The sequence below is a fragment of the Centruroides vittatus genome, unplaced genomic scaffold (assembly GCF_030686945.1).
Source record: "Centruroides vittatus isolate TY-2023 unplaced genomic scaffold, ASM3068694v2 contig_726, whole genome shotgun sequence".
Classification (NCBI taxonomy): Eukaryota; Metazoa; Arthropoda; class Arachnida; order Scorpiones; family Buthidae; genus Centruroides; species Centruroides vittatus.
Window position 1 is genome coordinate 1,179,816 of NW_027122463.1, and position 13,530 is coordinate 1,193,345.

The 13,530-nt window shown below is 31.0% G+C and overlaps 3 protein-coding genes and 1 non-coding gene across 5 annotated transcripts; 1 reads left to right on the top strand and 3 right to left on the bottom strand.

The window, feature by feature from the left end:
- Window positions 1–1,661: 1,661 nt before the first annotated feature.
- LOC136980851 (EPM2A-interacting protein 1-like) lies at window positions 1,662–2,168 on the bottom strand. Its single transcript, XM_067277056.1, has one exon. It carries the CDS (start codon window positions 2,166–2,168, stop codon window positions 1,662–1,664), a length of 507 nt encoding a protein of 168 aa, XP_067133157.1.
- An 817-nt stretch (window positions 2,169–2,985) lies between these two features.
- LOC136980852 (general transcription factor II-I repeat domain-containing protein 2-like) lies at window positions 2,986–3,567 on the bottom strand. Its single transcript, XM_067277057.1, has one exon. The coding sequence runs from the start codon at window positions 3,565–3,567 to the stop codon at window positions 2,986–2,988; it is 582 nt and encodes a 193-aa protein (XP_067133158.1).
- Window positions 3,568–4,109: 542 nt separating this feature from the next.
- LOC136980831 (ciliary microtubule associated protein 1A-like) lies at window positions 4,110–12,812 on the bottom strand. 2 transcript variants are annotated; one of them, XM_067277033.1, is made up of 8 exons: window positions 12,666–12,812; window positions 10,028–10,169; window positions 8,606–8,663; window positions 7,361–7,608; window positions 4,778–4,890; window positions 4,501–4,641; window positions 4,328–4,424; window positions 4,110–4,237 (listed from the first exon to the last, which is right to left on the bottom strand). In XM_067277033.1, the coding sequence occupies exons 1-7, from the start codon at window positions 12,675–12,677 to the stop codon at window positions 4,332–4,334; spliced, it is 807 nt and encodes a 268-aa protein (XP_067133134.1). In that variant the 5' UTR covers window positions 12,678–12,812; the 3' UTR covers window positions 4,110–4,237; window positions 4,328–4,331. The 2 variants fall into 2 exon arrangements, with proteins under 2 accessions (XP_067133134.1, XP_067133132.1); XM_067277031.1 differs by lacking the exon at window positions 4,110–4,237 and having other exon boundaries at window positions 4,270–4,424.
- Window positions 8,956–9,027, top strand: TRNAT-CGU (transfer RNA threonine (anticodon CGU)). The gene has a single exon. It is a non-coding gene; the product is annotated as a tRNA-Thr (tRNA).
- Window positions 12,813–13,530: the final 718 nt, after the last annotated feature.

Below are 13,530 nucleotides of genomic sequence, written 5' to 3' on the forward strand. Positions count from 1 at the left end.
TCCCAGATAGAGAAAATTATGAAGTCAATTATTTTGCTTTCCGTTCTACTCTTTCTATTTATTCAAGATTTCGATTCTGCTACAGGACTTGGATCTTTAAGTGCTTGTAGTTTCTACCAACCTAATATGTTAATGGCGCAACTTGCTCCGGCATTAACTAATTTAGTTTGGTGCACGTGGTTGCGGTGTTGCAAGTAAGTGCAAAACTATTTATTAAGTGATTAAATTTGATTTAAATTTTCATAAATCGAGTGTTTACACCGTTAGGAAGTATTTATGTAGAGAAATACAAAATAGAAATAACTTTATAAATTTAGAATTATCGTGGCTAAATACAGATTTTGTAATAGCATTTCGCCTAGGATTTTCAAAGAAATTTGTTCACAAAACTTTGATTTATTTCACAAATTTTGACGGAATTTTTAGGTCTCTAGTGGAAATCTTAAGCTGGGTACACATGTACCGGTATATCTAGTAAGTATACCTGCCAAGTATACCCGTACATGAGTAGGCTATATGGCTTTACGACGAAGTGTAGATTTGTATAATGCTATGTAGATTTAACATGGAGAACAAACAGAAGAATATTAACATTACCCTTATTAAGTCAAAATTACGGTGTGTTTCTTATTCAATTCTATGTTGTGAATGACAAATGATCACACTTTAATAGTCAATGCAAGCGTTGTAATAGAACTGTTGCATTTCGGATATTTGTCGTTCGTCTCTTATTGAGATGGAAATTTAAATTATATTAATTTGTTATAAGATATTTACATTTAAAAACATACAAAAATAAATTCAGCATATCTCATCAGGTGATTTTTATTTACATTAAATTTAAAATATTAGCATTAAAATTTAATTAATCTGTTAAAAGTGAAACTCTTATTTAAAATAATAGTTTATTACAAATTATCATTAATATAATCTTTTGTTATTTTTGTTTTTTAGTTCTACACCCCCGACAACAGTTAATGCATCTGGTTAATTAAAGAAATTATATTAGAATTTCACTGCTTTTTTAAAGAATATTTAAGACCTTTTGTGAAAATAAAACATTAAATAAGTAATAAATAATATCAAGACTTGGTTTAAACTAATTATTTTAAGATAATTTTATATTAAATTATAAATAGTAATGTTTTATGTATTGTATGCGATTATGTACTGTACTTTATAAATATTCTGTGGAAGTTTATAAATTCGAAATATTTTATTTTAACAAATAAAAATGTCATTCACATTTATTTAATTAAACTCATTTGTAAAAATAAAAATTAATAAATAGCAAAATACAATGTTCAATTTCCGAAGTTTTGTCCTGTATATTTGTCACGCTCTACATTTCATTATACAGTAATATAGAAACAGGTTAAAGCATTTTGTTTCCATCTGACAGAATACAACTTTTACACTATTTTGTTAATGACAACGTGTTTCTTCATCCATTTAATTCACAAATTTTAAATGATTGCTATGTTAAGACCATACAAAAGCATTTCTTTAATGCTCTTACGAAACCTCTAGTCCAGTGATGGGCAAACTTTTTAAAGAAGGGGCCAAAGGAAAAGAAAAAAAAAAAACTTTAGGCGGACCAATATAATTTATTAAAAAATAACAATGATACATTTTACAAAATTTTTGTATTTTTTGTGATACTAAGCCCTATTAATGACTGAAAGATTACGAAGAGAATGTGATGAATGAAACTGTGACTGCATTTCTAAAAGTTTTTCATAATTTGGTTCGAACTGGGATGCACTTATTCTTAGAAGAGAAGTTAAATGCTCATCTGTCAATCTGTTTCTAAGGCAACTCTTTCGAAGTTTCATTGTAGAAAACACCTGTTCACATATATATGATGAAGCAAACATAGCAGTAACTTTCTGGCCATGAGATATCAGATTTGGGAAAGTGGATTTCGAGAAGGACTTGTAGAACTCTAATTTTGGAACATTAAGAAACAACTGTTTGAGTTGAGTGTTACATTGTAATTCAATCAATTCAAGTTGCAAGTCCGGTTTCACTGTGTCACAGTTCACATTAAAAGGCATACCGAAAATTTCAAAGTCTTTTTCAATGGCACTGAAGTCTTCAAATCTTCGTTCAAATTCACCATGGAGCCTTCTCAGACTATCTTCGTAACTCTTAAGCTTTTCCTTCATCACCGGAGCTATTGAATTCAACCTCGGGAAGTGAGACAAGTCGTTCTTAGCAAGCTGATTCGCGAATAGAACAAGTTGTAGTTTAAAACTTTGATATGGCCGCAGGTATCATCGATAAATTGATTTTTGCCTTGCATCTTGACATTCAACTTGTTCATGTGGCAGAGAAGATCCGCAAAAATACTGCATGGCTTTTGGATTTTACAAAAGCCATGCAGTATCTTCCAGGATTTTATACTCTACAGACCTACGTTTCTCAAGGAAGAATGTCACTATTTCGTCTTTCAGCTGCCAAACTCGCTCGAAGACGCGTCCTGCGCTAAGCCATCTTACTTTCGAGCAGTACAATATATCAGAGTACTCGGATTGCATGGATTCTAGAAACTCCCGAAATTGTCTGTGAGCAAGCCCACGAGATCGAATAGCATTAACCAACTTCACAATAACGTCAAGCACAGGTTTCATATCCAAAGCAGATTTACACAGGGCGTCTTGATGTATGATGCAATGTAGAAATATAACATTGTTATCTGGCTATTTTTCATTAAAGATCCCAACAAATCCAGATTTTTTCCGTCATATTTCTCGTTCCATCTGTTACTATATATACAGTAATAGTTACAAAGTACCTATAAATTGCATATATAGTATATGCAATTTATAGGTACTTTCAAAGTTGAAATTCCTTCCATAAATTCATGAAAAATATCTGACCCTGTTGTAGTTCCCTTCAACGACCTCATGCATGCTAGTTCCTCTGTAATACAGAAGTTTTCGTCAACACCTCTTATAAATATTAGCAACTGTGCAATATCATTTATATCACAGCTTTCATCCATAGTAATTGAGCAGAATTTAAATTGGCCAATCTTTGATTCCAACTGTGTAATATGTTTTTATCTATTGCTTCGATTCTAGAAGTCACTGTTTTCCGAGATAAGCTTATTGTTTCAAAATCTTTTCTTTTGTCAGGACATAAAATATCGCAAACTTTGAGCATGCAGTGTTTAACAAACTCTCCATCAGAGAGAGCTTTGTTACTTTTAGCAATATTGTATGCTACAACATAACTTGCATGTGTAGCTGCTTGCTGAGAACTATTTCCTTTCTTAAAAATACTTTGCTGACCTGATAGTTTTTTGCGCAAATCTTCTGCTTTTTGTTTCCTTTCTTCTTCGGTCATGGCTCTAATCTTGACATCGTTGTGCTTAGAGTTGAAGTGTCGTGAAATGTTATATTCTTTGTAGACTGCTACAGTTTCGTTGCAGATGAGACATAGTGGTTTATCCCTAAAAACTGTGAAAAAGTACTTCCAAGTCCATTCATCTTTGAAAACACGACACTCAGAATCAACTTTACGTTTCTTGGATAACGTCTTAGGGCTAAAATTTTTTACCATATGCAGAGAAAAACTAGCAAACCACAACGCTAAGACAGGTCTGAATCAAGAAACGTGTTTCGATATCTAGCCACGTTGCCAGTTTTACTCTTCGCTACAAAGTTGCCAGCAGCCAGTTCACTCTCAACATAACATTCCAATATCTAGGATAAGTCAATAAATTTGTATGTCGTCACTGATATAAAACGAAAGAGAGGAGAAAAGAGGAAAATATTTATTTTTCTTATAGCCTGAATTCTTTTTTATTCGTCAGATTAGGAATAATGTCGCGCGGGCCGGATAGAACATTTCAGGGGGCCGCATCTGGCCCGCGGGCCGTAGTTTGCCCATCACTGCTGTAGTCGAACCTCTAATAATGGCTACCTCTAAACGGCGGCCATTTTTTCAGGAACGTTGAATAAAAATACATACAAAATAACTCGAAACACTACCAACACGGCCTACTTTTATGTTCCGGTCAGTGGCCGTTGTTCAGAGGTTTGACTGCATTTTAAGATATTATGTAATAAATTGACGCTTAAAAATGAAGAATTAAATAAATATACAGATTTAATTTTTTAATGTCTGCTTTTAATGGCGATTTTAATGTAAAGTAAATTTTTACAATATTGAATATTGGAATTTTCGATGAAATAATGAATGAAATTAGTTTAATTTTTCATGAATTTTTCTGAAATATGAATAAATATTAATGAATACATTAATATTAAATCATAGAATTTATTTGCAATAAATCTACACATTAAGTTTTGAAAATCACCTAATTATTTTGGATCCAAATGATTTACAGTCACTACGAAAGGACTATGACGAATACCAAAGGTGAATCGAGGAGCAGTTTTCTTGTGAATCCATACCTGTAACATAATGTTAATAACGTTAAATAGTTTTCAGGTAATCGAAAATTTTATATAATCATAACAACTAACTAACCTTATTGACAGAATAATCTGCAGGACCCGGTTTTGGTCCCCAGTCTTGAAGAATACTCGAACGATCACCCATAGTATATGCAGGAGATTTTTTCAAATAAATATCTGGATTTACAGTAGCATAATCTGATGGTCCTGGTGTCTGAAAGTTCAAAATTCTAATTAAATTTGTTGAAAACCCCATAAAGAGATCTTTCGTAACACGAATGTAACATATTTGAAAGACAAATGATCAATATTTGATGATAAAGTTATTTTTAAATACGAATTTTACGTACTTGAGCAATAGAAAATGCGTGTCCTTTAATTCCAAATGTAAATTTAGGTGTATTTCCATGCGAACTTAATGGCCAAAACTCGGGAACTCTTGGAACTAAATAATCAGCTGGACCTGAAAAATAAAGAATTTAATAATTATAATAAATTTATAATTGAATTCAAAATTTAATTATAAACATAATTCATAGATGCAACTGAATGGATAATTAGTTATTAGGATATACTATAGGTTACTCCCTATGGAATTTTGAGATTTTGAGTATATATCTGAACTCAGGGGACCGAGACGAGTTCAACGATATCCTACTTTTGGACCGGAGACGAAAAATAATGTTATCATACTTTTTAAGTTATCATACTCAGTGGTGATATTCGAAATATTTAACAAGGGGTTCGCTAGCAGAAAATTTTTCCTTGACAATCACCGACAAATGAAATGGAAGTTTTGAATAGAAATAAATACAATACCTTTTCTTGCAACCGTATATCTAACAATCAGTGGCGTACTTGGAACGTAACGAGCCGTGGGTGAAGGGCAGGTAACGATAATATTTTAGGGCTATCGACCTTTTTTTTTTTAGGCAGTGGTAATCTTTACCGTGAAATGGCGCTTCTGGAAATACACACGTGTCATCATCTCTCGACATACATTATACTTTTTCTTTCGCTGTCCATAGCCCGACACGTGTTCGACAGCCATCTTGTATTATCTCGCGCGCGTGGCATTCTGGGATCTCTCTTATGACTGGATCAAGAACTCTCTTGAATCGATCACGATTAAACCTCGATTGAAACGATCGAGAGAGATCGCGCCAAGACATACTCCCTGACCTTGCTTACAATCTAGATTGAAATGCTCGGTACGAACGGGGTATAAGGCTCTAGTTTAGTAGTATTACAGAGTATGCGTGGCCGGATGGCCGAGCGGTCAAGGTGGCAGCCTACCGCTCTGGGGAACCCGGGATCGAATCCGAACGGGTCGAAAATCCCCAGGAATTTTTCGGGGGGTGGTCCGTTCGGATATGTCGGGCCCCGTATTTCACCACCCGGTCGCCCCATTGTGGGCCTGGCCGAACCCATAATGGGCCTTCTAAAAGAGGCCCTCTTAGTGTCCACAGGGCGGAAAGAGTTTAAAAAAAAAGTATTACAGAGTATAATACGCATATTTTAATATATTTTTTTTAAAAAAACAAACTCACTGAGAAATGTTCCGTGTGTTTAACAAGGTTCGGGAAACTGAAAATTTTAACAACGGGTTCGACCGAACCTGTGCGAACCCGCCGAATATCACCACTGATCATACTCATTTAATGCTATCATGCGGATAGCACCGTAGTTGCTAGTGCCGCATCTTGCGGTAAAGTCTGCAAACCATTAAAAAAAAAAACACTCTGAAAGGCAAGAAATTGCACGAACAGTCGAACACTACTTCCTTTTTTTTTCTTTTGTTCAAGAACTACCGTGAATCCATAACTAGTGACGTTAAACACTCGGCGGCCTGCCGGCGGTCTCCCTCCGGGAAGTCCGTCGGAAGCGCGAAAAGTCGAACGTCACCTAGTGAAAAACTAAAATGGCGTAGAACGTACTGTGAAAGGCAAGAAATTGTAAATGTGATAACTTTCTTATTTTTCGTCTCCGGTCCAAAAGTAGGGTACCGTTGAACTCGTCTCGGTTTCCCTGAGCTCAAATATATACTCAAAGTACCGAAATTCCATAGGGAGTAATCTATAGTACAGCCGGAATGTATAGTTTCTTTGAATCTAATTTTTAATATAATTGCTAAGAATTTTAAAATAATTTCTTCGTATCTCAGATAAGAGTAATTTCATGATTTAAAAAAAGCTTGCAATATCATCGTGGGACTTTTCTGGCATTCTTAATTCGTTTTCATCCCTTGTATAATTTCTACCATTACCTTTAAGTCTTCATATTTACATAAAATTACTTATACGAATGATTACTCGTAATAAACGGGGTCATGTAACTATTTTGAAAACATTACTTTCCCTATCTCTTTAATATATAAAGTTCTTTCAGTCTAATTTCAATAAAAATTATAATTAATAACACAAAAAATATTTATCTCAAAGAATTTCATAAAATTACCACAGTGCTATTGTTTCTTTCCATGATAACGTACTGGCATTTGTAATTGTAATAAAAATTGTTATTTTTAATACATGTTAAGTTAGAGACGTTTTAGTGAATGTTTCCTTTATATATTAAAAGAAGTCAGGTTTGGTTTCGTGTATGAAGTAATAGAATGCTCAATATTATAAAAAACTGGCGAGATAATAAAGGCATAAGCTAGAAACTGGGCTCTTTAGTGCCGAGTGCCTAGTTTCGAGTCTAACTAATGTCAAATTTATGAGTGGATTGACTTGAATTGTTAGAAATACCCCTTCATTACTCAGTTGCCTCTGTTGTAGATTCGTCCTAATCTACAACGGTAAGAAAAAAGACCCTTTATACCCATTAAAAAGTGTTATAAACAATAAAACACGTGCAAGTAACATTACTTTGACTCGTGAGTTATTTTATTTTGTATAAAAATTGAATTAGGATAAAAAAAATTTAAATACCCGGTGTTCTATCTTGACTGAAGCCTTTCGTCTTCATTCCCATTGTATATTTAGGTGCCGATCTCAATACAAAGTCAGTACAATCTTCTGGTCTATAATGCGATGGACCAGGGGTGACATACTTTTTGGATGGTGCTGGCCAACCAGAAATTGTATATGCATAATTGGCAGCTGGGCCCAATCTAGTCATATTTCTTAAATCATAAGCTGCTGGTCCGGGTGAGATAAATTCTGTCTTATATTTGTGTCTAAGAAGTTGTAAAAGATTATTTTAAGAAATATTGTCTTGTAAAATTTATATTATAAATATATATTATTTTATTTGTGTAATTATCTAATGTTTTTAGAAATAACGTAACTTCCGGTTTGCATAGGACGTTCTTATACAGTTAATCAAGGTCATCTACCCTAAACTTTCTGTATTTGGTCTCGTCTTTCATCTATTTAACTCTATTCTCGAGATTAAGGAAAGACAGACATACGGACGACAGTGGGAATTTATACTTCTACAATTTTTTCAAGTTGTACCCCATTCAAGAAACAATACCGAATCGGTGAATTGCAGTAGTAAATCCTTTTACAAACTATCTAGTACTATTTATAGTTTGTTTATAATTATTTATCCTATTAACAGAAAAGGACTAGAGATAAAAAATAAAATAATAATAATATGGCCGGTCAATAGATTCAAATTGAAAGGGCTAGAAAGGATTGGAAAACTCGTTTTTGAAAGTAATTTGATATATACACGACTATTTTGTACTGTAGTTATATACTTTCTGAATAATAATAAGAATATATTTGTAAACTTATCAAACACATCACATAATCGTCTCATCCAGATAAATTTTGACTGATAATGACACTACTTGAACTTGCTTACCCGGTGTATAATACAGTATACACTGTTTATTACTTTATCTATTATCTATCTCAATGTTTACACTCCAAATTATAAAAATTTTTGTCAAATATTCTTTTGTTTTCGCATTAAAAAAATTGTTACCGATATTTAATTATACGGATCTTCAATATAAAATATTTAATATTTATTTACTTGAAATAGTGTAATTTTAATAAAATGAAGACATAAATAATTTCAATTAATTTCATTTCTTTTTTTAACTTATATAAAATATTTATTTAAAATCATTGGGAAGTTTTACACGTTAGTAATATCATAAATAGCTAAAAATAAAAATTTTATTTAAATTTGCATGTATTACATATATGAAAAAAATTTACCTATTAGCCATAGTATATGCAGGATTTCTTCTTCTTGTAAAATCATGACCAACGATACCTTAATTAAGAAGAATTATATAAATAATATATCAGTAGATGCTAATATAGGAAGTAAATTATAATATATTATAGACGTAAAAAAAGAATCGTAGATTGGATGCTTTCCAGATAAATTGTTATCATTTCTTGATTTTAAATACTGTGAATCAGTCGAAAGTTCATATCGCTATCTAAAAAAAAAATTATTTTTGCAAATCACCGCTTCAAAAATGTTTCTCCCTTAATTTTATGGGGATAATTTAACATATTATTATTTAATATGTAATAAATTGATTTAACGAAATAGCAGAGGCCCAGTGGCCAAGTGGTACGGCGTTGGTCTCGTAAACCAAAGATCCAGGGTTCGAACCCCTGCTGGGCCTTTCCTCTTTTACTTTCTTACTGTCCGCAGGATGGAAGTATTTAAAAGCAGTGTTGATTACGTTTACATTGTGTGAAATTTCTTTAATTATTGTAAAAGTATAAAAATAATACATTTATGTACTTTTATACATGTAATAATTCATAAAAATTGGTTGTAATATATTTTGTAATCTAATTACTTAAAAAATAAACGATTATTAAGATATTTTTAAAAATGTAAGCATTTAGTAAATAAATTCAACTAGCTTTTATAATATGAAATAAATTAAAAGCAATATAAATAAATTTTAATACACTTATAGAAATTATTCTTTGAATGTACTTAATGTAATAACTTTTTGCTTGATGCTTGATGAGAATGAGTATATTTTTAAAAATTACTAGGATCTATTCCATGTCTATCGAAGAAAAATTAAAAACAAACAATTCAAAAACTTGTAACTTTATTGGGCTAAAATCTTAAAAAATTGTTGACCTATAAATTACCACTGGCGTCCATCTTGTTTGTCTGTCCTTCCTTAATCTCGAGAACAGTATTAGATAAATGAAAGTCGAGACCAGATACCGAAATCTTAGGTGCAGGAGGCTTGATTAAGGTGACTTTCGGTCTAAACCAAAAGTCACGTTATTTCAATTCAAAACTTTTCTCATGAACGGAGTTAGATAGATGACCGGCAAGACTCCTTTGTTAACAGGGAAAGTATGATGTACAGGGGCAAGACACTACTAAAATTGAGAGCATTGTGAAGATGTCACAATAAATAATTGCTCGTTTTATTTCTTCAAGAGATAAATGGAATAAAGAAACAAAACAAAATTATGTTTTCATGTGTTTTACAGTAATGTTACAGTAGAATCCTGAAAAATCTTTAGCAACATAATGATACCTTGTAAATTGATATAACTTACATAAATTTTCTCACTTCTCCAATAGATAACAAAATAGAAAAATTACTTGTGCCTAAAATTATATTTAAAAGTTTTGGTCAGTGAACTTACCGAGTGTAGGTGGCAACATATACTTTCCTGGACCAGGACTGTTAAATTCGGCCATAATTGGGGCTCTTCTGATCGTATTTTTTATTTCTGTTTGTTGTATATAATATCCCATTGGAGCGGGTTCACTATATTTTCGGATATTCTAAAACAAATATATTCATATATTAAAATATTTTAAGATATAAATGAATAAATCATCTGCAATAAACGTGAAATAAAACACTGGAAAAAACTTCTTTCTACATATGCGAAAATTAGGGCAGAACAGATATTCAAAATCTAGAAGGATCTAAGAAGATATTAGATCCTACAAGATATAATTTGGATGACGAAGTACAGAATTTCATTGTAAACCTATCGGATATTTCATTTAATCTTTTGAAAAATCGACTATTTTCTGGTCATAAATACAACGAGTAAATGTATGTTCTTGTTATTGCATTAATAATAGGAATCTATCGCATGTTTTACAATATATCAAATGACTTTTTAATCAAATAATTTATTTAATACCTCTACATATAAGTTAGGATTTTATCAAATCGATTTGGGAACTCATAATTTATGATGAATAATTTGGTCAATACATCACTTACACTTTTAACTATGTTGAAATTGGCGTGTTATCCTATGGGCAAAAAGGGCAATTGTCTGGTCCCACAAGAGGTGGCCCCAGACCAATCTTTGACAAAAAAATATTTTCCCAAAACATTCTACCGAAAAAAAATATCTGAAGTCAACAGTGTACAGTACATGGGAAACCCTGATTCAAATTCGGCTGGACCCCATAAAGCTTTAATGTGCTATTGCATGTTGGTCAACTTCAGTGAAATTACACAGTTGAACTTAGCCCTCCCATAATGAGTGGAAATGACAGCTTATATGCTCAGCTTCTTTAATGTGCTAGTGTTTTCCATTGTTAAAGAAATCATTTCTTATTTAATTTGTTTTTTATTTTTGATATTATATTCATTCATAGGGCGAATTTTTATTTCATACAGTTATACAGTTGGATATACAATAAAGAGTTCTGTACCAATTTGTTTTTCGTATTTTATTCGATTATTCTAATTTTTATAAATTCCTCCACTGATAATGACTATAAACAATTAATTTTTAATAAATTTCGATTGATATTTTTTAATATTTCGTAGTGTTTTACCCACGGCATTTTATTTGTGTTTTATTATCTATATTTTTATAAATAAATCTCCATTAATATGCATTGTATGAATAAGCATGAATTAATTTATTTTTTACATCGGCATATTTATACTTGTGATTAGTTTAAATTTGTATTATTATAAAAGATATCTTATTGCAATAAACTATTAAAGAAATTGCTTTACTATTTATCCCTGCTTGTTTCGATGTCATTCTGGAGATACAACTCTTAACTCAAACAGGAAAATTTTAATAATTACAATAGATTTTATTTAAATTTTTAAAATATTATTAGTTACTATAAACGGCAAAAAGCGTAATTTTGAGGGTAGAAATGAGTTTTATATTAAAAGAAAATTGTAAATGCTAATAACGAGTAAAATCATTAAGTCCGTTTCCACTCGATATACGACACATGACCCTTTCTATCTCCGCATACCTTTGACCTTTATTCACCAAAATTTATCAGCATCAATGCTCCTAATAGGCAAACCTAACTGCGAAATTTCAGACATTTTCGACAAGAAGCTCAGAAGTTACTAAGCTTCAAACTGGGTGAACAAAATCGGGCCACTCACCCGTACACACATACACATACACATATACACACTAACACCATACATACATAAAAGAAACTTGAAATTTTTTGCATTTCTCGATGTTTCAAGGTCTCCAGAGTCGAAAAATGTAAAATTTTTTGTTGTAATTTTATTATTTGTTGTAATTTTTTTGTTGTTGTAATTTGTTGTAGTTTTGTAATTTTTAATTTTGTTTTAATACGATGAAACGATAAAAATTATCGATATGCAGGTAGAAACGAACTGAGAGAGATGATCCCTGTATTTTATTTAGTAAAGGAAAGATAAATAAATAAATAAACTGAAAAGCGAAAAAGACTAGAGTTTTCCAGTCATAAACAAATCTATATTTAATTCGGTATAAAATAATTTTTTCAGGACATTTTAAACGTTATATAATATAATATAAGTCAACATTAGTTTTTAAATATTATTGTAAGTAAAGTAAAAATTTAAATAAAAAAACATTTCTAATTAATTTTTTTAATTATTAAGAAACGTGAATAAAATTAATTTTATTTTATAATTAATTTATAATATAAAAAAATACAAAAATTACAAATTTTGATCCTTAAAATATTAATTAAACGATAAATATTTCATTTTATTCCAAGCTTTTGATAAGCTTTCAGATTTATAAAAATTAATGAATTGCATTGACTTATATTACAGAAACATTCTATTATATTGTATTTTATTATTAGAATCTGTATTAGAGATCATCCATAAATTACTAAAAACTATTTCTCATACTTTTCAACAACTAACCCATCCTCTGTAATGCTCCGTAAAGCGATCGTACGTGAATTCCTCAAAATTGGGTAACGCATATCCTCCATAAAACCCCTTAATTGTAATAAGGAATAATATATATTGACAATAAATACTTAACTCACACTGTCGGCCATATTGATGTTGAAATAATTTTCTTGTTTTGTAGAATTATTCCGAAGTGAACCCGAATTTACTTTATGACAAACAATAAAATGTTATAATTATTATGTGTTTATATTGTTATTTAGCGAAACAATGCAATATGTTACTAATACAAATTGAGAGGAAAAAAAGCGATTTAGAGAATGAAAAAACAGATATACATAATTAATATAGAAATAAAATGAGCATAAGTTACATACATTTTAAAATATAGAACATTTCATTGCATAAATACAAGTTTACTTATATTCTTGCTAATCCGGCCTCCCAGTGATACGCCATCAAAAATATCTTTTTCTTATTCGTGTTTATTATTTTTTTAAAATACATGTAGTAATAAAAAATTAAACTTTCAATTACAGTATCCCTGTGCATGATTTAACAACAAGCTTCAAAAAGAATCAATACAAAAAGGCGACAGGCCATGTCGTCCATTGACTTTAGTCCTATAAACTCTGTAATCCGGCATTCCTCTGTGCAAGGAATGGTCGGATTAGCAACAGTCTACTGTAATTTCGAACGTTTTTATAGGGTTTTTGGTATAAAATAATTAATAAACTAAGGAACTGTAGTGTTAGAATTAATCCGAATTTCGGCGGTATAGTCGAACGGCCACTGACAGGAAAATAGGCCTAAAACATGGCCATTGTTCGGAGGTGGCCATTATAAGAAATTGGACTTTATTTTAATGTGATTTTAACAAAAACTTGGCAGTTCTTTTATTTAAATATAATAATATATGCGAGTAAATTAAATTTGATTGATATATTATTTAAACACTGCAACACTTCTTTTATATTTGTAAAATATATATTTTATTTTTCG

Coding starts and splice junctions, on each gene's coding strand:
- LOC136980851 (XM_067277056.1), bottom strand. CDS start 2,168: ATGAAGGAAAAGCTTAAGAGTTACGAAGATAGTCTGAGAAGGCTCCAT.
- LOC136980852 (XM_067277057.1), bottom strand. CDS start 3,567: ATGGTAAAAAATTTTAGCCCTAAGACGTTATCCAAGAAACGTAAAGTT.
- LOC136980831 (XM_067277033.1), bottom strand. Junction 4,891..7,360: donor CAGTCAAGATAGAACACCGG/GTATTTAAATTT, acceptor TTTATTTTTCAG/GTCCAGCTGATTATTTAGTT. Junction 4,425..4,500: donor CAGATTATTCTGTCAATAAG/GTTAGTTAGTTG, acceptor ATTATGTTACAG/GTATGGATTCACAAGAAAAC.